The 26678-nt window shown below is 48.0% G+C and overlaps 1 protein-coding gene across 1 annotated transcript; it reads right to left on the bottom strand.

The window, feature by feature from the left end:
* Positions 1-595: 595 nt before the first annotated feature.
* LOC144100154 (uncharacterized) lies at positions 596-24829 on the bottom strand. The gene is made up of 9 exons (XM_077633180.1): positions 24738-24829; positions 21690-21833; positions 19423-19648; positions 17261-17438; positions 13575-13705; positions 12438-12600; positions 5381-5620; positions 1663-1794; positions 596-880 (listed from the first exon to the last, which is right to left on the bottom strand). Exons 1-9 carry the CDS (start codon positions 24757-24759, stop codon positions 617-619), a joined length of 1500 nt encoding a protein of 499 aa, XP_077489306.1. The 5' UTR covers positions 24760-24829; the 3' UTR covers positions 596-616.
* Positions 24830-26678: the final 1849 nt, after the last annotated feature.

A 26678-nucleotide genomic window follows, 5' to 3' on the forward strand; every position in this document is an offset into this window, starting at 1 on the left:
AAAAAATGAATGAAGTCAGAGTCGGTTGTTTTTTTGTCATTTGCGTGATTGGCGTTACACTTATTTACCTTTAGTTTTTAGCAGAATTTGCGCCTCGCCATGTCTGACTGGCGTATCAGTCGACTCGCTAGTTTGGACAGCGCGATTTGTACTTATACGCGAGTAAATGCGGTAGCGACTTCGTCTGTCTCGACAAGGGCACGAAATCGAAGTGCTCAAAGTTTGAACGCGAATATCGGCAATGGTCGCTGTCAGGCGCATTTGTGCCCTCCAGAAAAAGCCACCACTAGGGCGCTCATGTATATAACCCTTAAACGGCCGAGCTGTTCACTCATGTATCCCATTTAGATGGGCATTGTGAACGATGGCTGCTTTATTCCTGTCGATCAAACTTGGGATGTCAGCGAAAGACGTCGCTGAGACCACGTCCTTCTTTGCAGCCCTGGAAACGAAAGCGGTAGTTCTGCAGCGGCCGTAACACTTTTCTCCTCTTCCCTGCCTCCCCTCCCACGGCACACCCCCCCCCCCCAAAAAAAAAAAATCAACGCCGTGTTGCGCTGAGGAACACCTCGTTGACGCCCCCCCCCCCCTCCCTCAATGCGGTAAAGGTGGCGTCTCAGACGCCCTCGTTTGGCCAGCTCTCGATCTTCCAGAAGTCTTCCGGAGTGATGAACTTTGGCTGCACCTTGTGGCAACCGGGCTCGTCAGACTCGTTCAAGTAGTGGCGGCTCAGGTAGTTGCGCAGCTGGTACAGCATGCGCAGTCGGCTGTACGGGCCGTAGGGGCTGAGCCGGGGGCAGGCGTAGTCCGAGTCGTCGTAGTCGATTGCGTACACGGCGAAGCTGAACAGGTACGTCAGGTTGGTCCTGGCCACGCAGATCTGGCGGGACGAAAGGTGGAGAGCGCGAAAGGTCACAGAGGAGTCGAGGCTCACGAATCCTGGCAGCCGCGACAAATTCCTTGGTTGGACACATTTGTGAAAGGTTGGGTGCTTTATGAAACTCATCCCCACCGAGTTTCCGCGAAGCCCTTGCATTGTATCGAGGCTATTTTTAAGGCCGTGTTCTTTTTCGTCAAACGTATGTACTTACAGTCTGTCAATAATATACAGCCAAAGAGATTTCCTTCCAAGTCGTGTAGCGGGGATCTTAAGCCCATTTTAGAGTCCTAAGCTTGGGATAGTTGAGGACTTCAGTTCCTCCGGGCTTCGTGAGATTAGGGTCGTTGAGTATGCAAGAGGTGCCGCGCTGCAGTGCTCAGAAGCAGACCCCTTTGGCTGTACAATTTTGACTAAGAATGTACCCCTTATACTAAGCTCTCCTCGATAACATGATGACATACCCCCCTTTGGTACGCCTATGGACCTCATACGAACGTTATCAAATAACACAAGAAAAGGAAATATGACGAATACACTGGGCTTGCGCTACAGACCGCAACGTATCAGCAACTCGTCGAGAATCTCTCTTGTTACTCTCTGCAGAATATGTGTGCACAGGACTTGTCGAAAATCCTAAGGCCAGGGGGCCTGCTTATGAGGAGGGTTTTTTTAGCCACTTATGACCTTATGAAGCTACCGTGGCTCTTTAGAGAATCTGTGATCTCTCTTGAGAGAGAGCAAGACGCCCAGGTGGGCCCCTACATAACACGCGGCACCCCCACCTTCCTCCTGAGGCTGACGGCGTCGTCCCAGACGATGGAGAGCTCCTTCTGCTTGTTGTAGGTGATGCACCCTTCGTCAAGGCCCTTGGGTGCGCAATCTAAGTTCCTGCTGTACACCGGGTCGTTGCAGATCTGCGATAAACGGTGTGGAAAACAGAGCTTGCACATTCGAGCACAAGCACTCTCAGCTCACTCTGAGAAAAAAAAAAGGTTACTAGGCAGTGTGCTGGCGGAAAATTCTGTTTCGTATATTTGCGTCATCCGTTTCGGCTCATTGAATGACAAGCCGCAAGCTTCAGCATTCACCGATGTCATAGGGGCAGTCGATAGTTGTGGTTCTTTCCGATCGCTCAATGCACGCTAATTAGGATCACGCCGCCCTCTCACTGGTCTCATATTCCACTGTTGCCGACGGGCCAAGTGATCCGGGGAAGATCACATGACGAGCTCGGTTACATGTCCACTGCAAGGCGAAGTTCCTTCGCACTGATCCGCAATTAACCCTGCCCTGCGACAGGTGCGACCGGCCTGTATCTGCAAACTACCTAATTTCATATGCCACTTTATTCTCTTTCTACGCCACTGCATTTTTTTTATTCTTAGATTACAGATATTAGACAGCTGACCAATTTACAACAAATGACTTTCAATCCAGAAGTGGTCATCGCCTCCAAAGACGTCCATTGGCGGTAGTGTGCAGTTCCCGCCTAGCATGCGTGACAAAAATTAGCTGCGGTTTAAGGGCACAGGGTAAGACCTATACTTCCTATGCATTTTAGGCCATGTTGAGGTACATGTTTCTCACTAACTAATAACAGTAGCCTAATAATACATATATCATTGTTTGCCACTTTTTGTGCTCTTTTTACTGATCTAGAATATTTGAAATGTGTTGAAAATTCGATTTTTAATAAAATTTTTCCGGTAGTACACAAATCTGGCCTTTCTTTGCGCATTTCAAAATTCATAACAGAATAACTGCTCAGTGAAATTGCTTAATACTAGTTCAGTAGTTGGCAACACTTATGTAGATGATTGCAAAAAAAAAACAGCCGTCTGTCTTGAAAGGCATTGGAAATAATGGTACCTTTGTAAGAAAAAACACTGTTTTGAGATAATAGAGCGTAAAGAGAAAAAAAGATGTGAAAAACCATTTTTTATTCGCAGAAACGCCTCCATAGTAATTGGTTTAATAGCCCGCTGCTTCGTAGTCACTGTCGCCGTCATTTTTGCGCTTTTCGGCTTGTCGTTTTGACTGTCGGGCCTCTTTTGTAAGCTGTCGTGTTGCTCGGTCCGCAAAGTACATGCGCTTATGGTCAGCTTCCCTCAGCCACTTGATGGTGTTGCTCCCTTGGTTCAATCCACACGCCTTCAAAACGTTGGCCCGTGCGATGCTACCATCATTAAATGAAAGAACAGCATCCAGTGTTGCCATCCGTAGGGTCCGAAGCCAAACAAACACATTCTTCGGCGCGCGTTCCCAAACAACATGGTTGAACGACTCATTTGCATTTTGAGTTCGCCCATGCAGGCACTTCTCTAGGAGCTCAGCCTTCGATAGCTTCCTATAAATGGGTTTGACAGCCTCCAAGACAGATGCAGGCAAACTCTCCTTGTGGAAAAATGGCTTGCCCTCTGACTGACTTCTGTTGAAGGCACACCACGTATCAGGTCCCTTTGGGCAAAGTCTATGGCATGGGTCATCGTCTGTGGCCGATAAGTGGAAGAAGGTTGCCCAAACGGCCTTTCGCATTTCATCCAGGTTTTCTACATTTCTTCTGATGGGCAAACCATAGTACGTCTGGAGCTTGTCTATTACTGCATCAGTCAGTCGGCCTCGGCCCGAGAGGCTCTTTCCATCAGAGAGTTTTCCTGCTTTGTTTGCTTTTTTTAGCCTTCGTAACCTTGTGCCCATCCTTTTTTGCACGTGCCCTATGCACTCAACCTTGGATATGTTAACGGAATCACCATATGGCATTTGTGCCTTCACAGCCATAAAAGCCTTGCTGTCACCATCCCCAAGGTATTTGACGTATCGAACGCCGTGAAGCTCCTCACTCCTGCCGAAACTTTTCAGTGCTCCTGCGACTTCCATTCCACCGCTGGTGCCTTGGTAGTTGCTTTGGCACACCTCTCTATGAAGGGGGTCACTGTTTGTACTCTTGATGCTGCACTTTGGACAACGTTTAGACAAAACCTCCACATCCAGCACTTTCCCTGTCTACACTGGTCGCAGAGACTGTGCCGTTATTGGAAGTATGGCCTCGCTTCTGCCAGCTTCCATCAAGAGCAACTGCGATGTCTTTATCGCCCTCATTCAGCTGCACAGCTTCGTCAGCTGCCCTTTTCATAGACTCCTGAGCAGCAGCTTCGATGTGACCTAGAAGCTCTTGATTGTATTTCGCAAACTTTGTCGGCGGCTTAGGAAGGTTTAGCATAGCACAGAGTATATTTCCTGCAGCCATTCCCTTACCAATGGACCTCAAGGCATACACTAACCTGAGGTTGGCTTCATGGAGGCCAGAAGTAGTTTTCTTCGACGTCTCAAATCATTGTGCGGCACTACACACTTCACAGTTCAAACTGTAAACGCTTGCAACACCTACCCGTTTTGTCACAATTTCGATGAGCTCAACACTTCCACCGCACTCTCTGCACACACAAATCTGTGTAATTGCGGCAAAAATGCCGTCCATGTCCATTAAGGCATATTGGCTGCTGCTCTGTAGCACATCCTCTTCCTGGAAGCAGAGAAAATCTTGAAAGCTTCGATGTCGAGGAGCTGGCGCGTTCGGCGTTCGGGATCTCATTCGGTCGTGGACATCCTTTTGCTTTTTCACGATGAGCGTAGCGGTTGCCGTGAAATTCACGCCTGACGAAGGCCTTCTTTGCCCTGGGCATCTCAACATATCAGCAGCAACCAACACTGGCCCAATTTACAATACTGATCGAAAGGGATAGCACTCGGACGCAGCTGCATGAAGGTTGCAGAAACGCGGAAAAAACGTGCAAAGCGTCTCAGGATTGTCTTGGCTAAAAAAGAGGAGCTGTACAATAGTTTCCAGACAATTTTTTATATGTAGCTGATTTTAGACAAGTTTTGAAATCAGGTGGTGGACTTTTTGGTTGAAAAAATTGACGTTAATCCTGAAAGGGGGCGTGGCCACTCACTACTTGGTTTCGGAAAAAGCGTTTTTCAGCCGTAAATATGGCTTTCTGAGGAAAGTGCGATCATGGAACATGTGTAGAAAGAATTGAACTTCTAAAATTCCAAAAGAAAAAAAAACGATTTTTTTCTAATTTTACCTTACCCTGTGCACTTAACTTCTGCTGAACCTGGTTAGTGAGCGAAAGTTGTGGTGCATCGGGCAAGTAGACGCGGCTTGGCCTCTGTAAAGTGTGTTCCGCACACTGGATAGTCAGCGCGCCCACCCTGCCACCCTGGCAGGTGGCAGTAAAAGGTTGGTTGTGCGAGGCTGGTCACCCAACGAACGCTGCGGCCTATTCTACCGCCCTCTACCGGCGAATCGAAAGGTCAAAGGTCAAGTGGTGCGACACCATGGTGGACCAAATATGGTAAGGCCTATAGCCACACATGACCTCTGGCTCACTTGAAGCGCAACCAGCAATAAACGGCGAAATTGGCTTTACCTAGCGTAGTGATGCTTTCGTTTAAAAAAAAAAACAGTGGACACTCCTTTTTAGGCGATTTCCTTGCCTCGGAGTAAGTTGTCCACGGGATCCACCCTGTCAAGTTCGGCCTCCGGTAGCGGTTATCCGTGATGTCCCCGTGGGCGTCGCATCGCTTGTTCCAGCCGAAGTTTCCGATGGCAGGCACGTTCTTGTCCTTGTCCCAGGGCACCTTGTTGACCAGCCTCAATGTGATGCTGATCAGCCTGTTGTAGCGGTCCATGTAAGGAACGTACTCGACGATCCGGTTGTACACGGAGGCTGCGAGCTGGAAAGGAGAGCCACATTTTGAGAATTCCGCACTATTCAAGGATTCACATTTATATAGGCTGCAGGTAAACGATGCCAAGTATTTTTGCTCTAGCGCTTAGAATAATGACGTAATCGACGATACAATTTTGATGCTTCTCCTCAAAGCACCAAAGCAATGCGGATGAATGTTTGACGCTTCGCCTCAATGCATTAGAGGAGTGCGGAAAAGCTCAATGTGACGGCACGGAAGGTGAGATCTCCAACTTCCGCTGCCGCCAACCACGCCCCGCCATGCCTGGTTGGATGCTACCAAACAACGCTTGAAAGCCTTTGCCTTCGGTGCCTTCCCTTCTTTTTCGTTAAAAGTGTTGTATATGTGGTTTCGGTTTCGGTTTGGGGATCACCTGCCGCCAGAGGCACCAGTGTCGCTATGTGTATATATATGACTGTATGTGGAAATAAACCGGGATGGTTTTGGTTGCTAGCAGTTCGTGTACTTGAGCGGCACCCTCCGCTACAACATTGGCGACGAGGACGGGATAATTTCGGGGGGCGTGACTTTCGCCGCTTGCTTTCAGGCGCCATGAGCATTTCTGGACTCGCGCCGCCGCCCCCGTTCCTGCCTGTGCCTGGTCGACCTGCTGTTGCGTGGCCGCAATGGTTCCGCATCTTCGAGAACTACGTGCTTGCTTCGGGGGCCTCTGACTGCACGCCGGATCGTCGCAAAGCACTACTTCTTCACAGCCTCGGCGTAGAAGGTCAGCGCATATTTTAAACATTACCACTTCCATCGTTGGACAACGTCAAGCTCGGTGAGCAAACTGCTACTGAGAAAACGTCGGAAGATAGCAAGGGCACAGGCGACACAAGGCCTGAAGTATCGTCGTACGATATCGCAGTCGCCGCTCTGCATGCTCATTTTTCGGCAACAAGCAATGTTGTTGCCGAACGGCATCGTTTCAGTAGGCGAGTTCAGCAAGCTGGTGAATCAGTGAATGAGTACATCACTGCATTGCGGGAGCTTTCTGCTACATGCTCTTTTCCTGCCTAAGAAGATTCGCTGCGTGACCAGTTCGTTGCTGGTATTTCGTCTCGGAGCTTGCGCGAGCGTCTTCTGCTTGAAGGATCGTCTCTCTCGTTCGCTAAAGCAGTACTACTGGCAAGGCAGTTTGAGCTGGCGTACAATGATCTGCAAGAATCTCCTTCTGTAGATGTTGGACGCATAAATACTCGTGGATATACGCCTACGCGTACACCAGAATCCGACGAGAGCTTGAAGTGGTCGCACAACCGCCAGTATCGTTGTTATCGCTGCGGTTCATCTCGGCACAATGCAGCATCAGTTCGCTGTCCAGCCAAAAGCAAGCGTTGTCACCATTGCGGTGTCATGGGTCACTTCCGCTCAGTTTGCCAGAAACGAGGCTCCGCTCCGGTGCGTGAGGTAGACAGCCAAGACTCTCCTAGCGAGGAAGTTTTGAGCATTCTAGCTGTGACGACGGCCGCTCGCTCCGCTGTTTACGTCACAGTTTCGATTGACCGCGCGGACATAACTTTTCTTGTAGATTCTGGGTCGTCAGTTTCCATTGTTGCACACGATCTTTTTAAGCAGTATTTTGAAGGCAAAGTACTTTTGGCCCCGACTGTTCGGTTACTGGACTATTCAAAACAGCCAATTCCGGTTCGTGGCTGTTTCTTCGCTGACGTTACGTACAAAGCTAGCACAACAAGCCTTCTTTTCTACGTCGTAGAACAAGGCACCTCACTCTTGGGTATCGATGCCATCAAGGCCCTCGGTCTACAGATTCATGGGTCATCTCTGTAATGCCTTGAAACGACGCTAACTTCTAATTCTCGAAGGGAACAGCGCCCTGACCCGACGAAATCCGTGCAGGATATTAACCTCCCAAAGGAATTAGTTGGCGAGTTTGGATCTCTTTTTGATCCAGGCCTTGGCCTCGCGAAAGGTTTTGTGCATCACGTCAAAACGCGATCCACGGTGCAGCCAGTGCAATCTAAACTTCGGCGCCTTCCGCTCTCGCTACGACCATTGGTCTCGGAAGAGCTCCATCGGTTGGAAAATCTGGACGTGATAGAGAGGGTGGAGGCATCTGAATGGGTGTCACCCATTGTGGTCGTTAAGAAGAAAGAGGGAGGTATTCGCCTCTGTGTAGACCTTCGACAAGCAAACATAGCTGTCGTAATAGACAGCTTTCCCCTTCCTCATACAGAAGAGCTATTGCATAGTTTAGTGGGGGCTACAAATTTTTCTAAGCTAGAACTCGCATCAGCTTACCACCAGGTCATGCTTCACCCTGCGAGTCGCGATTTGACCGCATTTATAACTCACGAAGGCCTCTTTCGTTTTAAACGAGTGTGCTTCGGACTGGCTTCCGCGCCTTCTGCATTTCAGAGTATGATGTCCAAAGTCCTGCAAGGATGTAAGGGCGTGCTCTTCTATATAGATGACATTATAGTATTCGGGCGGGGCCGGCAGGAGCACATAGATAACCTTGCAGCAGTACTTCAACGCATTAAAGAGGCAGGACTCAAACTGAACAGCAAATGTATCTTCGATACGCAGGAACTTTCATTTTTGTGTCACAGGATCACAGCAAGTGGTATTGTTCCGCTGGAGGAAAAGGTTGCTTCCATCAAGGATACACCGATACCCACCAATACAGCCAGCCTTCGATCGTTCCTGGGACTGGCCGAATACTACTCTAGGTTCATTCCCAACTTTGCCGATATGGTTGAACCGATGCGCGTTCTGCTTCGAAAGGGGCAACCATTTGTTTGGTCTGGCGAGGTAGACTCCAGTTTTCGAAAGACCAAAGAGGCACTTGCGTCCAACATAGTCCTGCGGATGTTCGATGCATCTCTTCCAGTTGTTGTTTCCACTGACGCTTCAGACTGTGGGCTTGGAGCGGTTCTCCAACAGGTGGAGGGAGAGAAACTACACACTGTCGCCTTTGCTTCACGAGCGCTTTCATCTGCAGAGAGGAGATATTCAGTAGGAGAACGCGAAGCGCTTGCGGGTGTTTGGGCGTGCGAGAAGTGGCATGTTTACTTGTGGGGACGCCATTTCACGTTGCTTACTGACCATCAAGCCTTGGTCGCATTGCTGTCTACTCAAGGGCCAGGAAGGCGTCCTTTGCGGATAGCACGGTGGGCGGAGCGCCTACTGCAGTACAACTATACAGTAAAGTACCGGAAGGGTTCGCAAAATCGAGTAGCAGATGCGCTCTCTCGCCTCCCTGCGTCACCTCCTCAGGAAGAAGAGACTTTACCAGACGAAACTGTATCAGTTGCCCTTATATCTTCTTGCATTACCAGGGAAGAGTTTGAACAGGCCCAGTCGGAAGACAGCACACTGCAACGAATCAAGGCCTACATTGAATCGTCCTGGCCTGCGCAAAAATCTCTGCCGGGTGAGCTTCAACCTTTCCTCAAACTTCGCGATGAACTGTCAGTGGTGGACAATTTTATTTTGCGTAGCGAACGCCTTGTGGTTCCCGCCTCACTTACAGCGCGGATAATTACCGCTGCTCATGAAGCTCACCCTGGAATTGTACGAACGAAAGCACGTCTGCGAGAAAACTTTTGGTGGCCAGCCATGGACAGGCAAGTCGAGCTAGCTATTCAAACGTGTAGTATATGCCAGGCAGCGGACAAGAGCACGAAGGTTATGGCTGCACCATTGAACCCGGTCCCCTTACCAAAGGAACCGTGGCTAAAGCTTGGCATGGACATTGTTGGCCCATTTGAGAGAGCACCACACGATTGTCGATATGCGATCACGCTGGTCGACTACTTTTCTAAGTGGCCCGAAGTATACTTTTGCAACCAAGTCACAACACGCACAGTAACAGGCTTCTTGGTGTCAGTGTTCGCACGTGAATGTTACCCAGAGGAAATTGTTTGCGATAACGGGCCACAGTTTTCATCTCGAGAGTTCCAAGCTTTTCTGCAGGATCGCGGCATCCGCTTGCGGCATTCGTCCGTATACTACCCGCAAGCAAACGGACAGGTAGAACGGTTCAACAGAGTTTTTAAAAGCTTTGTTCAAGTGGCTACACTCGAGCAGCGTCCCTTACGCCAAACGGTAACAGAATACTTGGGCATTTACCGTTGTACGCCGCATGCCACAACTGCAGTTGCTCCAGCACTTCTCCTGCATGGACGTCTACCAAGGACTCGGCTCGATGTCGTTGGGTATCCGTCAGCAATATTTGCATCCGACCCTACTTCAGAGCTCCACCGCCTACGCGAGCGGGTGAAGCAAAAGCAGCAATCCAGTAAACTATACACAGACGCTCGCAGGGCCGCAGGGGAAACCAAAGTGAATGTTGGTGACCTTGTACGAGTACGCAGACAAACTGCTTTTAAAGGTGACCTGGCTTTTAGCCGTCCAAGAAAAGTGATAAGAAAACAGGGGCAATCGTCCTTCCAACTTGATGATGGAAAAACGTGGAACGCTTCAAAGTTGTCAAGGATGCCACGAGCTTCTGCATTTATCTGTGGGTGGGGGGAAAGGAGTGATACAAATGACACCGCTAGGGAAAGCAGCTCACCGCCTACCTTGGAGAGACCCGTTTCAGAAGCGCCAACCGGAACTTCAGCTGTGGCTGCTGCGAAGCAGCCGCCTATGTTCCAAGTGACCGGCTGTGAGCCGGAAGAAACTTCGCCTGCCGCCAGTGGTTTCTCAGAAGCATCGGGACCTCAGCGTAGGGTACAGCCATCAAGGAATAGACGACCTCCAGACCGCTATGGACACTAAGTACAGAAAGACACGTTTTGCAGTGAACGTGAACGTGTCACAATCTGCACGAGTGTTGAGTTTGCTGACGTTGTGAAATATGGACATAGAGTTGTATCTTGTTTTCCTCTTTTTGTTTTATATTATTGTATTAAGTGCATAAGACAAGCACATTGTTGTTACTGTAAATATAATCCTGTAAAAGAGTACTAACGTACTACCACTACTAAATCACTAACCCATGTAGCTGTCTTTTTTTTATAAGGAAGGGAATATGTTGTATATGTGGTTTCGGTTTCGGTTTGGGGATCACCTGCCGCCAGAGGCACCAGTGTCGCTATGTATATATATATGACTGTATGTGGAAATAAACCGGGATGGTTTTTGTTGCTAGCAGTTCATGTACTTGAGCGGTACCCGCCGCTACAACAAAAAGCAAGCGTTTATGCATTGGAAATGTACCGATATCTTCGGTAACGTCATGATGCGCCCCCCACTTGGAGCTGTGCGCTGCGGAGAAGCTTGATGGCCGCCTCGATTTGAATCGGCGATTACATCATTTCAAATGCTAGCCTAAAGGAACTTCGCATGCTTGACTTTCAAGTTTCACACATTCGACCCCTTTAAACTCGTCCATTTGTAGAACCTATGCAGTTGCCCTTTGAAGGGAGGCTAAGGACAATTTCCTCCTCTTTTCGTACTTGCTAATGAAGAAAAACAGGGCCCCTTCTGGCCACGTTTACTTCGTCCGGTAGCAGACTCGTGACGTGTGCACCGAAAAGTACTCTGTGGGTGTTGTTTTGAAGGGAACGGTGGGGTAGCCTAGCAACTGAGGACAGACTAAAAACAGAGCGGTTGAGTGGAGTTTTTTTCGAACCTGCCCTTTGATAGCGGCATTTTTATTTTTACTTGCAATGCCGGCCGCTGAAAGCGGCATCTGCATCTTATTTTTGGTGTTTTCTAGCTTAGAAATGCTGCAACAAATTTTGGCTATTTCAACGAGTTAGGTGCACTGGAGAGGCTGCATTGCCTGCAAGCTTCTCGAAAGCGCATGTATTTCTGTTGTTGTTGTTGATGATGATGATGACGATGTTTTTGTTGATGTTGTTGTTAGTGGCTATTTATTAATTAAAAGAATAAAAATAACAACGGAAATGAAAGATGATGTTGCTAGCCGCTGCACCTGCCATCGAAACCTGAAGCACCAGAGCTGCGGCTAGCGTGAAAAAAACGACAAGGAGAGGACAGGGAGAGGGGAAGGGAGAGGAGGGCGATAGTAATAACGGATAGGGATAGAGAGTTATATACACTATGTACAAATACAGAATGTAGAAATTGTATGTAGCTAAAATTTGTTCGGCCACAGCGCCGAGAGTAACGCTGTGTCGAAAAAAGCGCTCATCTAACTCAAAAAGCCTATGTTTAAAATTGTGTAAAGTCTCAGGTGAAACACCTCGTATACATCAAACAATCATCAGTTTGGTCGCCCGAATTTCAGCTCCCTACAAAAAGGGCTCACGTTCGTCGAACGCTACCAATTAGCCTCTTCAATAGGAAGCGGCGCCCTCTATGGAGTGAGCGAAGGTTGCATTGAAACGCAACAAACTGGTTGAAAACAAACTCAAATGGGTGTCCCAGGCACCCACTTCCACCAAGTGTGAAATGCGCTTACGAGGTGGAATGTTTGTGCTTCCAGCTGTAGCATCTGGCGCCCTCACCCGTCAACAACACAAGCTGGGCACGCGCGGTACAAGCTTGCCGGTAGTTCACAGGTACGGAAAGGGTAGATGAGAGGAAGGATGCTTTCACAGCGGCCACGTGGCCACACGCACGTGGCCTCCTTGAGCGGCCACGTGGCCGTATGCACGTGGCCACGTGGAGTGGCCACGTTAGACAGTTTCCGGGGAAACAGTAATGCACGCGCGGAACAAGCTTGCGGGTAGTTCACAGGTACGGAAGGCTAAATGGGAGGAAGTGCGCTTCCACAGCGGCCACGTGGCCACACGCACGTGGCCTCGTTGAGCGGCCGCGTGGAGAGGCCACGTGTGACAGTTTCCGGGGAAACGGTAATACTCACTATACTTGTCGGCTCACGATGGTATTGATAGGTAGTGTTGAGCCGGAACAGGACCTGTGGCGTTTGGATGACGCAGTCTCTGCCCTCCAACATCTCGCTGTACGGGACGTGGGTGAGGTACACGAATCTGTGCACGTTCTCGGGACTCGGGGTGTTGTTCGGCCTGTGCAGAGAAACGCCAAAGGTTAAATTGGCGTGGACGTCCTGTGGTACGGGTTGCTGCGTCAGCTGTTAAACAAAGAGTGCGTACAACTCAGGAAAACTTTTGCTGCAAGTAAAAATTGTTTGGCCCGTCAGGGCTACGTTGGTGTTTGTTCGGCAGTAGGAGAAACGTTATTTAAATGCAAGATCCTCTACAACTAGTTGACTAAAACTTGTGACGTCAGTGAAGACGACTCCGTGATTACTGGAGTGTAGAGGGGCTCACAAACGTGCGCTCTCATCAGTGGTGCCCGTTTAGCAGAAGGCGCATTACAGCTATCGCTGTCAGTCTGCGGCGCCTGACCCTTTGCGCGTCACACGTGGTTTACATTCGTGTAATCTGAAGGCCACGATAAGTCCGAGGAGGCTGTACGGCGAAAGCAGTACTCAATAAAATGCGGAACAAAACCGCCCTTACAAAAATGGCCTATAGACAGTCTATAGACTTCTTTTAGACTTTATTGCTTGCCTATAAATATTTCCTTTTGTCTATTCATAACGTATACACTATAGACAAAAAGTCCGCTAAAAGTGTATGGCCAAAATCTATAGGCTGTCTATAGGATTTGTATTGCCTATAGACTGTTCTGTAGGGTTTTCTACAGCAAGTCTGTAGACTTTATAGACAGGAATCTATGGACAATCTATAGACTGTCTAAAAAAATTTTGTAAGGGCGTATCAAAATAAGACCATGCTTTGTCGTAACGACAGACTCTTCTGTTCTGTAGTCTTAAGCTATAGTACTATTTTTTCTATACTACTTTTGTGTAGGCAGTAGTTCTGTAGTAATATATTCTGCAGAAACTACAACCGTGTTCCAACAAGCTCATGGGCAAAAAAAAACATTACAGGAAGTCTGCTTTGAAGACAGAAAATGCTCTGTTCTGTTTTACGACTATGAGGTACGAGATGAGAGGAAACAAATGTTGGCTTACCTAAACATATTGTAGATTTTGTAACTTTTGTCTCGATCCCATTCAGCAGAGATGGCGCTGTTGGAATACATGCTGGCCATCATGTTGATTCCCAGCCTGTGTCCCTTCAGCTTGTGGTATCCAACAAATGCCTGCGCAGAAGGAAACAGCCGCACCTTTTAAAAAGCTCGCCACGTCGTTATCACTTGGCGTTAACGGCGCTGCGACCGTGAGCAGCGACGACATTTTAAGAGCGTTAGCTCTTGCTACTCACATTCGAACGTTCCGTGTCCGTCCGAGATTTCAACATGGTGGCCGGTCATGTGATCAGATTGATCAGATTGGTGTGCAGCATCACGTAGGAGTGAAAAGGGAGTAACCCGTCTTCCAGCGCACTCTCTTTTATAAACGGGAGAGCGCTAGAAGACAGCTTACTCTGTTTTTGCTCCTTTTTCTTTGGAGTGTAACGACAGACACAACTCTCACTTAAAACAAGATTTTTTTAAGCCACGAAAGTTCAAGAAACACAATATAGATGTCGCCATAACTGGCCGATTTCGCGAGTAGACTTCACGCGTCGACATCGTTTTTTTTCTTGTTGCAAATACCAGAGGCTATTCTACAACTTAATCAGCCTTTTTCAGGCAGCCGCTGTGAGCATGCGATTCTCTTCTCCTTACTGTACTTCTCCAGCTTCACTGGTTAAAAAAACATTTACACATGTGCAGTTCATGTTAGTCACAGGCGCATGCGACAGATGGCGGCAGCTGCCAAGCACACACACTTTCCAATTAGCAGGCATAGCTGCCCCCTCGTGGAACCAGATCGCGCTTGCGTTACCCAGGTTAATTTGCTTTAAACCAGCAGCAGACGAATTTTCATAGCTTCCCAGAGGACGACACATCTTGCGAAAAAGGCGGATTCAATCCAAAACGGCGTCAACCACTCGGTGCCGCTTTGGACATGAAACATTTGTATCAAATTGACGTAAAATTTAACACCCAGTTTTTCAGCATTTATTTATTTTACCGCCCAAGAAGTGTTAATATACCCAGGAAAAGACAAATACCGAAATTTACTGAGAATTATAACTAGTTTGAGTTTTCCTTGACGTACATTTAAAGCTCGGCTGGTTGAGTAAACCGGCATATGTGCATATTGAAGTTTACTTGAAGAATAGTCGACAACCCGCGATGCCAGTTCAGAAGTTTGGTGTCCTCAATCTCCCCGAAAAAGCAGTAAATATAAAAAATAGCTGACCGTTACCACGCCTGAGTAACGCGGCACTGTGCAGCAGCAGCTCATGGTGGTTAACATATCTTCATTCGTGGTTGCTGCTGACGTGTTAGCGTTTATTGGTGCAATTTGCATTACTTTTTTAACACGACAGCGTTCAGGAGCTCCTGTCGCGGAAAAGCCGTTTTCGTAGGCATCTTTTGCCGTGGGCCAAAAATGGCGCATCTCGCTGGACACCTGAACCGCGCCGTAGGGGAAGAGATTTTCCTTCCCATACGGCGCGGCACGGGTGTCCAGCGAGAATTGTGAGACAGGAGTCATTTCTTTTCCTTATGACCAATAATAATAATTGTTTTTTTTTAAAAGGAAACGGCTAGGTATCTGTCTCATATATCAGCGGACACCTGAACCGCGTCGTAAGGGAAGGGATAAAGGAGGGATTGAAAGAAGAAAGGAAGAAAGAGGTGCGTAGTGGAGGGCTCCAGAATAATTTCGACAACCTGGGGATCTTTAACGTGCACTGACATCGCACAGCACACATGCGCCTTAGCGTTTTGCCACCATAAAAGCAGCCGCCGCGGTCTGGTTCGAACCCGGGAACTCCGGATCAGTAGCCGAGCGCCCTAAGACCAGTTTTCATTTCAATTCTCTTCTCTTAAGGAAAGGAAAGGACGCCTGTCTCACATATCTCGGCGGACACCCGAACCGGGCCTAAGGGTAAGACCAATTTTCATTTCAATTTCCTTCCCTTGCGGCCCGGTTCGGGTGCCCACCGAGATATGTGAGACAGGCGTCCTTTCATTTCCTTAAACAATTTTATTTTCACTTTCCTTGCTTTACGGCGTGGTTCGAGTGTCCATCAAGATATGTTTCCTTTCCGTGGATTTCATGGCAATGCTGCAACACGCTGTCGAGTCCTGCTCTTTCGAAGCTTAAGCGTCCTCCAAATTTTTGTTGTGGCCGCGTTTCTTTAAATGTGAGCTGCATTGCTTCACGGGTCGTATAGTGCTGCAGCTAATATATTTAGTTTGGCACCACTAGGTAAAATTGCCGAGACCAAACACTAGACGGCGCGGATCCGCACATAGGACCGATCAAGGGACTTTACATAGGACGCCACTAAACCCTGGAGCGTCGATCGCAGCAACCACTATAATTGGCGCCACTGCTCACAGAAGGCGCCACTTAATTTTCCTCCTCTCATTTCTTCTCGCACTCCTGATTCGACCGTAAACGGCGATGCCTTCGATCCAGGGAAGCAGCTTTTGACTGCTGTTTAAGTAACCTTTTTTTTATTTCCAATAAGAATCCTAACATCACACAACTGGGGGTCGAATTAGCAGGACGCCGCGACCAAAGCAGCTGCTGCATATCTGCGTTTAAGAGTAGGGTTGTTGGGACCTGATTTGATATGCCGATTATTCTTGAAATTGTCGCTGTCATTGCGGCGCTGCAGTCGTGGGCTCTGACGTCCAGGGTTTGTAAATGGGTGGCCTGGAATATGTGGTCGAGAATGAAAAGTGAAGGCTATTCCGTTTCAAGCGTCGTGAACGTTGATAGATGTGACGTAATCACCTTGGAGGATGCTTTAGCCGCGGATTGCATAGGTAATCGGTTAGTAATGGAAATAACGTTGTGCACATTGAGCTACTGTAGGTAGTCGCTTTCTTTTCCGTCTCTATAGCGAATTTTTTTAGCGAGAAACGAATAATATACCGGATCGCACCGGAGGGAATTCATCACCAAGACATATGCTACGCGAATCCGGAAGCGTTATCGCGATTCACGCCCGCATTTGCAATAAATAAGCGTTTTTTTTTTGCCTGGTTCACAGCCAGTTCAGCATTTCGAGCGTAGTGTTAGTAAAGCGCATCCACTCCAGCCAGCGCTGGAACACGGTGCGCATTGCAGGCTATAGGCAGCCTCCACAGAATCTATCGTTCTTAGACATCTTTAGCATACCGTGTTACCGTTACTGAAGTACCGGAAGGCCGCCCACCACCGGTGAGCACGCGGTGAGTGGTCCCGATGCGGCAGGCACACGCACGCAACTTCCGGGTACGTGGCGCCATCTGGCGCCGTCAAGGTGATTTGCGCATGCGCATTGGCTGACCGCGGGCTCGCGGTACTGCGGTACCGGTAGCGGTAAGGCGGTGCACGATATGCTAAAGGTGTCTAATGGTACCTTCGTTGCTGTCCGTTCCTCGGCGGTCGTATACTATAGGCAACATGGCAGTCGTGGAATGCAATCTTTCGTGGCGCAGTAGGGGGACGAAACCAAGAAGAAGATAAAAGCCATTAAAATTTCAAAGGAAGTCAAGGGCTCGGCATGGGGTGCATGCGCGAGACATAACGAGTCCCGGCCGTCGTATAATCTAAGACCGCGCTGTTCCAGCTGCAGCCGAGTAAGTATACGGATCGGCAGCCGCTGAAGCATTATACGTGATAAGTTTTGCAAAGTAGCGACTTACATTGAAAATATTGAAGACGTTTACGACGTATGCTTGATCTAGGGCGTAGGCCATGCACTCCATATCCACCACGCCGTAGCTGTTGGTCTTGTGATCAGCGAAGTAGTCCAGCCGATCACGGACGCGCTTCCCGACGTCGCCTTTCTCGGCGAACTCGTCTTGCGCTACGGTGATGTTTCTGCAAACAGCGCAACCGAGATGTGCCAGCGGCAGATCAGTTGAGCTCTTTTTACTACCTGAAGGGCATTCAGAGGTATCAGCACAATTTATGGTTGTTTTAGTCAAGGGGCTGGAATACAGAAATTGCAAGTGCAACATTTTGCCACGCATGTTAAGAAAAAAAAATTAGTTACAGCTTTTAGGGAAACTGACGAACAGGGGACAACATCCGTGCGGAATTTGACACCTAGCTTACAAACTCAGAACAAGAAATAAGAAGCGTCAATCTTTCACATGTAGTAATCACACTTGCGGAAAATAATTGGTCAAACAATAAGCCATCCGTTTATTTTTGAAATATTTGGCGATGCCGTCAATTCCAAATTTATTAATCAATTTCTAGGCGAATCAATCCTCCTGTTAATTAGAAAGAGAATAATATGTGAACCTAATTAATTTAAGAAAGGATTGCTTATCATCGTCGTCATCGATTATTACCTGTCCTTTTATTCCCTGACGCAATACCAACATTGCTTGTAAAAATAAAATTCAGCCTAATTACTTCAAAGTCAGGGAATTAACCGGTCGATGAATTTATAAATGCTGAACGTAAAATCGCAAGAAACAAGGACAAAGAATAAGACAGACAACACGAGCGCTCGTGTTGTCTGTCTTACTCTATGTCCTTATTTCTTGCGCTTTTACGTTAAGCATGGAAAACCAACTCGACCAAACGCGGCCTTTATTGAATTTATAAAATTGATGTATGCCTAGTTTAGCATCCAATGCATCATCATCATTATCATCAGCCTGACTACGCGCACTGCAGGGCAAAGACCTCTCCCATTACCCGCCAATTAACCCTGTCCTTTGTGAGCTGCGGCCACCCTATCCCCACAAACAAGACAAGCTCTCGCTATCACAAACAAGTGATAATAATAGCTGAGAGGGAAGGGCGCCGCTACGCTTGCGCTCCCCTCTTTTGCTGCTAGTCTTCCGCGGTGTTTTATCCGGCACACTTTGCAGAGAAGGAGAGAAAGGGAAGGCATTACAAATATTATTTGGATGCCATATTTGTTCTAATAGCGGAAACACTTTTCGAAAATTTCCTGCTCGAAAGCTGGGAACCTCGGCCAGGAGGAAGACATAAGGAAAATCGTCATTAAAAATATATTCAGGGGGCACTTTAGTGATGTAAAGTGCGCGAGGCGGAAGCCTTTCATCGCCCACTTTGGACGCTTCTCTTATTTTTTTATTTATTTTGTATTTGATATTTTCTTTCTTTTAGCTTTTAATTTTATTCATTTGTAAGTTCTATTAAGTCGTTAATATTTTCAATTTTCAGTTTTTCGTTCGTTTAATTTCCCTAATGTTTTTATTTTTATTGCTTATTAATTTTGTGTTAGAAATTTATTTATTGTTTGTTTTTACTTTTGATTTATTTATTTAATTTATTATTTACTCATTAATTCCAAATTACAAATTAATAACTAATTCTTAATCATCCACTACTTTGCAACTGCTAGGAGTATATGGGTTATAGCAATTCTGCTATTGGTGACGTCACAGTGTGACAGATTTCGCGGACGGACGGACAACGATGAGCCATTGCATGCTTTCGCCTTAAAAAAAGAAAGAAAGAAACACGCAAAAAAAGAAAGAAAGAAACACGCATGACCCCGCCGTGGTGGCTCAGTGGTTAGGGCACTCGACTACTGATCCGGAGTTCCCGGGTTCGAACCCGACCGCGGCGGCTGCGTTTTTACGGAGGAAAAACGCTAAGGCGCCCGTGTGCTGTGCGTTGTCAGTGCACGTTAAAGATCCCCAGGTGGCCGAAATTATTCCGGAGCCCTCCACTACGGCACCTCTTCTTCCTCTCTACTTTCACTCCCTCCTTTATCCCTTCTCTTACGGCGCAGTTCAGGTGTCCAACGCTATATGAGACAGATACTGCGCCATTTCCTTTCCCCAAAAACCAACTATTATTATTAAGAAACACGCACAGCAGCGAGATCCCGATGCCGAAGCGCGTCCTGTTGGTGTGCTGCTTGGCGTGCTCGGCGAACAAGCGGATGGGCTCGGTCAGGGGATCCTTGAAGTGGTGGCGATCGTAGTGGTAGGTCATCTGAAAGTAGATCAGCTCGCACAGTCCGTCCGGCGGGTAGCGGAACGAAGGCTTCGCGTCTTCGGTCACCGTGCAGATAAAAGGCGTGTAGGTGTACGTCCGCCCTGCACCCAAGAAAGACACGCCGGCCTCCTCAGGGCAACCCGCCGCGGTGGCTCAGTGGTTAGCGCGCTCGGCTACTGATCCGGAGTTCCCGGGTTCGAACCCGACCGCGGCGGCTGCGTTTTTATGGAGGAAAAACGCTAAGGCGCCAGTGAGCTGTGCGATGTCAGTGCGCGTTAAAGATCCCCAGGTGGTCGAAATTATTCCGGAGCCCTCCACTACGGCACCTCCTTCTTCCTTTCTTCTTTCACTCCCTCCTTTATCCCTTCCCTTACGGCGCGGTTCAGGTGTCCGCCGATATATGAGACAAATACTGCGCCATTTACTTTCCCCAAAAACCAATTATTGTTATTAACTTCTCAGGGCACACTTGATCGTGCCAGCGCCAAATTTCACCATAGCCGCTGTGTTAAAAAAATCACGGAATTTACCGCGGCTGTACGTAATACGAATTTCAGCGACAGCTCCGGTGGTGCGAACTACCAACGCATGGTGCGTTGTAATGCGAATGAAGGGTGGTGGTGGCACCAAGTGGGTTGTGGTGCGGGGTGGGGGACCCTCGATCCCACCTGGCGAAAGGGGGGCAGCACCTCAATGCCAACGATGCGATGGTTTTCCTTAATGAGCCATAGCTGTTCCTGTAAAGCTGGCTTTCCGGTTGTGCTAGAACCAAGGGACGGGCAACACAGAACAAGCCCACAGAGTCTAGAGCGGAAATGCAAATTCTCCACATTGTTGCAATCGGAGCTTGCGACCTTTATAACGCGTCTTGATAGCCCGGCGTTGTACTGCGGATATCATTCTTGGCTCACTCATCTTAAACCAACAGTAATTGATACCTAAAATACTGGACCAAAGAATTTTTGAACGGGACATAGTTTATGAGCGCAATTTTTTTATATTAAGATTTCACTATGACAATTAATATATCCGCACATCTCCCGTCGTCAGGCTTCAATTTTTTTTGCTATTAACGTTTCTTGTTATCGTCAAAAGCATTCCCCATTGTTTTTATGGCAGTCTTAGCTGGTTGATGCGATGGATAGAAACATTATAAAGGAAAAGATTTTGCTGCATATTGGAAGACTGACCCCATTACCTTCAATGTCTCTATACCAGTACCTTAGTTTTCTAATATGCAAAATTTTTGTCCAGAAGTGTTGGACGTGTCGTATTACGTGATTCTAATCTCTACCTTGATTGTCGCTGTGACAGGATTTACGGAAAGTCTGAGATCACGCAGCTCACAAGTGAGAAGACACACCTAATAAGCAGATTTCGGTGATCCTCATGGCAGCAGTTTTTTTTTGTCTGTTTCTGTACAAGCATTCAGCCAGTTTCTAATATCTTCGTAGAGGGTTAACCACAACCAGCTTCCGCCTCTTCGCCAGGAATGGGCTCGGAGAGAAATTGGGTAGCGAGCGTCGATTTCGCCTCGCCGGCGATCGTAGAGCATGTCTGGTCACGTGACAGCTCTTCATTACGTGATCGCATACCCACACATGCGCGGGCATGCGGCGTAACTGCAGATTCCACAGCCTGTCAACTTGTGAAGCGGAGTACCGGACAGTGTGCACACTAAACAGTTTCGCACCTATAAGGGTGCAAATCAGCTTGTCCCCAGACGAACACCCATTATCATCTAGTGGGTGCTCTGAAAGGGTGCAGAGATCAGCACCCTTCAGGAAGGGTGCACCGCATTAAAGTTTAGAGCGTGTGCGTCAATACAGATTCTTGCTTCATGGCTGAATCACAGTGGAACACCCCTCCAACATGCATTCGTAGAGGTGTTATGAAAAACTAGCACCCTTTAACGGGGGTGCTACAATTAAACCCTCTAGAGGTACACCCTTCCGTACTACGCACCCTTTTTTAGCCATTGGTGTTAGCCATTGGTTTAGCCATTGGTTTAGCCATTGGTTTAGCCATTGGGTTAGCAATTGGTGTTCGTCGGGGGTCGAGCTCATTTGGACTCTTATATGTGCGAAATTGTTTAGTGTGCATCTATGCATTTACTTGTGTCCAGTGCGATTTGGGGCTCACTTGTAGTCGTAGAGCCGGTGGTAGTGGACGGTGCAGTGGTGGGCTCTGTGGGCGCGGGGGTTTGTGGGGGTGCCGGTGGGTGCCCGCCTGGGGTAGCTATATACACGGACGTCGACGATTCGGCAGGCTGCTGCGGTTCCTCGACTGCGGCGCAAACGACGGAGGATCAGCAACGTCAACTCGCTGCTACAATCTAAACACCAGTATGCCTATATGGGTGTAAAAAGGGAGTAATCTGTCATCTAGCACACTCCCTTTTGTCATAGAGTTTCTTACAATTAACTAGAGGGAAAGATGGTGCCACTGCACCTCTACCTCCATGGGCGCGCAAAGCATCATGGGGCGATGAGCTACTTGGTGCGGGACAGTAGGTTTTTTTTTTTTCAGGAACACAGAGTGGCGTTACAGAGATGTCCCATTCCGTATCCACGGCGCGCTCCGCGCGCCATAGAGTTTCTTTCTATTAATAGTAATATTACTATTAATAGTAAAAAAGCTCTGCAGACGACTTCGCAAAAGCCATAGCAGCGAGAACGCAACAGCACACGACGCCAATAAAAGGTTTCCATTTTTCGAAATGCCGTGAAAAAAACCTCTTAAATTGTTTATGCGAAGAAATTTTTAAAACATTTCTTTTTGAAAGTGCGCCTGTTAAGCACGATATATTGGCTTTTGTAGTCTGCAATGCTTGGACAATAGGAGAGCAAGCCTTCGCTGATTTTGGGCAAACTTTACATTTACATGCTTTTCTGCTCGTTTATTGCAATGTATAGACGACATATTGAACGTTTCTTTTTTCATTACTTTTTGGCCGCAAGTTGTAGTTTTGCAGTCGATAGCTCTCCGCCCCATGATGCTTAGAGCGCCCATGGTGGTACAGGTGGTCTCGAGGAAGCTCCATGCAAACTCCCCATAGGCGGGGCGCCAGCTTTCCCTCTAGTTAATAGTAAGAAACTCTATGCCTTTTATAAAAGAGTGAGTGCCCTAGAGGACAGCTTACCTCATTTTTACTCCTGTTTGCTTAGAGTGTATCAGGGTGCCGCTGACAAAAAAATGCTGTCTATATCGGTGCGCGGATGCTTGTTTAAATCTAAACGCTTACGGATCGTCAAATCCTAGACGGAGTGACTAAGCGCGGTATACCGCAACGCGGGTCTTTTTCGCGCTGCCTTGAGTGGCTTTCGAGAGAGGGTGGTGAATTAAATCACAGTCCACCGCACACTGTAGTAAATAGCGGTTCGAATGGTTACGCTGAGAGGACAAGCAACGAATACAAACGGTATGCCTGGGATTGATGTCTCCTCGAACCAATGCTACTGTGTTATTAAGAAGCCCAAGCTCTAGTTGGGCTGCAACACAGCAGCGCCTCGTCTCTCCCCTGGCGGCGAGAGGCGAAACTGCAGGGACGCGCTTAGCCTTGTCAATGGAGGAAGCCAAAAACCTTCCTCCATGGCCTTGACAAACACGCTTCGCGCCTAATACTTTTCTATTTTTATTTTATAGGAATCCCATTTCTTCGTCTTGGCAGAAAGTTACAAGTCATTGCTGTCTTATAGTGGAGTGCTACAACAGTCTAATTCACGAATACCCGAGAACAACCCGCGCAATTTTACCGCTCTCCAAACAAGTGATACAAAAAGAGGCGCAAACAGCAGCTCGATGTTTCTAGTTTTTCTTTTGCGGTAGTAGCGGCTTAATTCGCATCACAGAGCAGCATTAATATACGTAGGCACAACTCTGAGACTAACAGAAATGCTCGTACAGCCTCTTCCGAGTAGCAGATTGTTGGGCGATTTTCTGTACACTGCGAGGAAAAGCACCGCAATTTGTTTTTTCTTGTGCCGTCTTAGCCGCGCCGCTATTCTCTTGCTGACATAAACCACGTAGCCGGCTCGCTCCCAGAAGGGGTTTATCAGTTCTAATGCTCTTTCTGCATACCGAGACAACGCGCGTCTTTAATAGACAGGCTCAAATGAATATGACAGTACAGCAAAGATTATCACGATGGAGAGCTGAACTGGTCTGCTCTGATTAATTTCCAATAATCAAGCCAGAACCACGAAATAGTGTCCTTTCTCTCCTCTTGCTCTGTTTTTGCGATGCTTTCCATACGAATCGGCAAGTGACAACACTGGGTGCCACTTTTTGTTGCTTAAGGAGTAGTCAGTAGACCATTTTAGGGCCACTAGCGAGTGCTGGCTTTGCCTACAGGTAATGCGCCTTGTTAAGACGAGCTTCATCAGCTGTTTTATGAGGGCCTACACAAGGACAGCTGCTTTTGAAGAACAGCTTATTAACACTAAGTAAACCATCAGTCTGTTATTATTATCCTTCAGCCAAGCTTTTGCTGAGGCTACTTTGTTTGTTCAGATTTGCTATAGCATGCTCTTTCTTCGTTTAATTATGTTCGTCTATTACGTTATTTTGTCATTATGCATTTAACAGGAACGACCGCAGCTGCAGGACACTTTGGTTCACAACCTTGTGAACAAGGCTCCCGTGCGGGATCCGAAACGTCATATCTTTCTTTCGCTGAGGACTGCTGATTTTTTCGCCTTAACATTGCATTGTATCGGGACTACGCCGCATATCAGGAAATACTAAAGCCTGGCTCCCTGGGCATTTCACCTCCCAAGAACAACAGCGCTGTTGTCCTTTTCTTGCTGTACTATCGGGTGCTACTGGCATATAATAGACACCTTTAGCATAGCGTATACCGTGTTACCGTTACCGGGGCGTCGGGAGCCCGCCTACCGCCGGTGAGCACGCGCTGATTGGTACCGATGCTGTGGGTGCGCGCGCAGCTACCGGGTGCCTGGCGCCATCTGGCGCCGTCAAGGCAATTTGCGCATGCGCATTGGCTGTGCGTGGGATCACGATACTCCGGTACCGGTAACGATAACACGGTACACGGTGTGCTAAAGGTGTCGAATATTCATGATTCAGGCGTGCACTACTGCCACACTTGAGCGGCATATCTCAACGGTCGTGAAAGTCCTTCGAAATGCGACACTGGATAACGTGTGCGATGCATGACGTCGTTCTCACCGCTGGAGTAGATGAAAAACATGGCCAGGAAGGCCAACACCAGGAAGACAAAGGAGCAGCAAAGAAGAACTCCCGTGCGCTGCTTTACTTCTTCATGCCTGCGAAGTGTACGGAATACTTACATGCCCAGGCTGAAACCCAGAGCGGAAATAAAACCAGGGTTTTTTGACCCATTGAAATTGGTTTGGGGAAACGAAATGGCGTAGTGCCTGTCTCACATCTCGGCGGAGACCTGAACCGCGCCGTAAGGGAAGGAATAAAGGACGGGGTGAAAGAAGAAAGGAGGTAAGAGTTGCTGTAGTGGAGGTCTCCCTGGAATAATTTCAACCTCCTGGGGATCTTTAAACGTGCACTGACATCGCACAGCACACGGGCGCCTTTTACATTTCGCCTCCATCGAAACGCAGCCACCGCGGTCGGGTTCGAACCAGGGTACTCCGGCTCAGTTACAGAACGCTCTAACCACTGAGCCACCGCGGTGGGTCCTTTTGACCTGTTGTATGCAAATTTAGGGGAAAGCTGGGGAGGTCTGTACGCCCTGTGAGGTGTCCGCGATGTGGCGCCACCGTCTTATCTGGGCGGCACAGGATCAATTCAAGACAAGGTCTTATTGAATGCACACATGGCCCCACCGACACCAGGTAAAGGAAGCATCGTGTTGAAGTTATAACTGGCAAGGGGGCAGCAGCGCTGCTGATCACCAGACCAACGCGCTGCAATACAGCAACCACTCCAAGAGGAACATAAAAAGACCCAACTATAAAGCAACTCTGGTGAAAGCTAGGGACCTGCAAAACCCTCAAGGTCTCATGAATGCCGTCAACTTATTAACTAATCTGGTTTTAGGAACAAGATAGTTAGCAGCGCTCTCCAATTATCATTTCAATTTCGAGCCACGGCCACCGAGTTAGCGTGCCGGTTTCTTATCCGCACCACGCCCTCGTTCCCCACTACTGCTCCTTCACTTGCGGGCGCCGCCGCTGTCACCGATGACTCAAGACCAGTTGGGTTTGGTCCGCTTTATGAGAGAGCACATTAGGGTATTGATTTTACCTTCAAAAGTCATCAACCGTTCTCTTTGTTGTTCAGAACTACGTTTCCTCTCCTGGACATCTGCTCTGTTAGAGTTTCTTTAAAAAAAAAAATTAATTGGTTTTGGGGGAAAGGAAATGGCACAGTATCTGGCTCATATATCGTTGGACACCTGAACCGCGCCGTAAGGGAAGGGAGAAAGGAGGGAGTGAAAGATGAAAGGAAGAAAGAGGTTCCGTAGTGGAGGGCTCCGGAACAATTTCGCCCACCTGGGGATCTTTAACGTGCACTGACATCGCACAGCACACGGGCGCCTTAGCGTCGAACGCCTCCATCGAAACGCAGCAGCCGCGGTCGGCTTCGAACCCGACCGCGGCGGCTGCGCTTCTTCCAAATCTGAATTCCTCCCAAAATCAATTCTTTGAAGTCACCAACTACGGTTCATCGGTGTTTGTTCTAGGCTGTTAACCATATGCCGGCTTTCTTACTGCCTATTGTAATGAAGGTAGCCATTTATCTTTCCATTTTCTGTCGATCTCTGGCAGTGCTGTCGTAAGTCGGTTCGTGCAAATTGTTCCCTGAAACACACTACTGAAGGGCTCTACCAACACAATCACAGGCAACCTGAATTCAGGTTCATTGCAGCGATCTCAGCGCAGTAATATATAGAATCTAGAGAGAGGAGCAAGAAGCTTTTAGTCGGAAAACACTACTTCAATAGCAATGCTGAAAACGCCGAAGGGTTCCTGAAACGTGGATTTTTGACCCTCGACCTTTGACCTTTGAGATGAAATGACTTGCTTACGCTTGGCGCAAACGTTTAAAATTGCTTTAGAGGACAATGTAAGGCACTGTCTAGGCAAGAGTCGGGCGAATTCGAAGGACAAGGCAATAGTCAAGCTAACTAGA

The sequence above is a fragment of the Amblyomma americanum genome, chromosome 8 (genome assembly GCF_052857255.1).
Source record: "Amblyomma americanum isolate KBUSLIRL-KWMA chromosome 8, ASM5285725v1, whole genome shotgun sequence".
NCBI classification, from domain to species: Eukaryota; Metazoa; Arthropoda; class Arachnida; order Ixodida; family Ixodidae; genus Amblyomma; species Amblyomma americanum.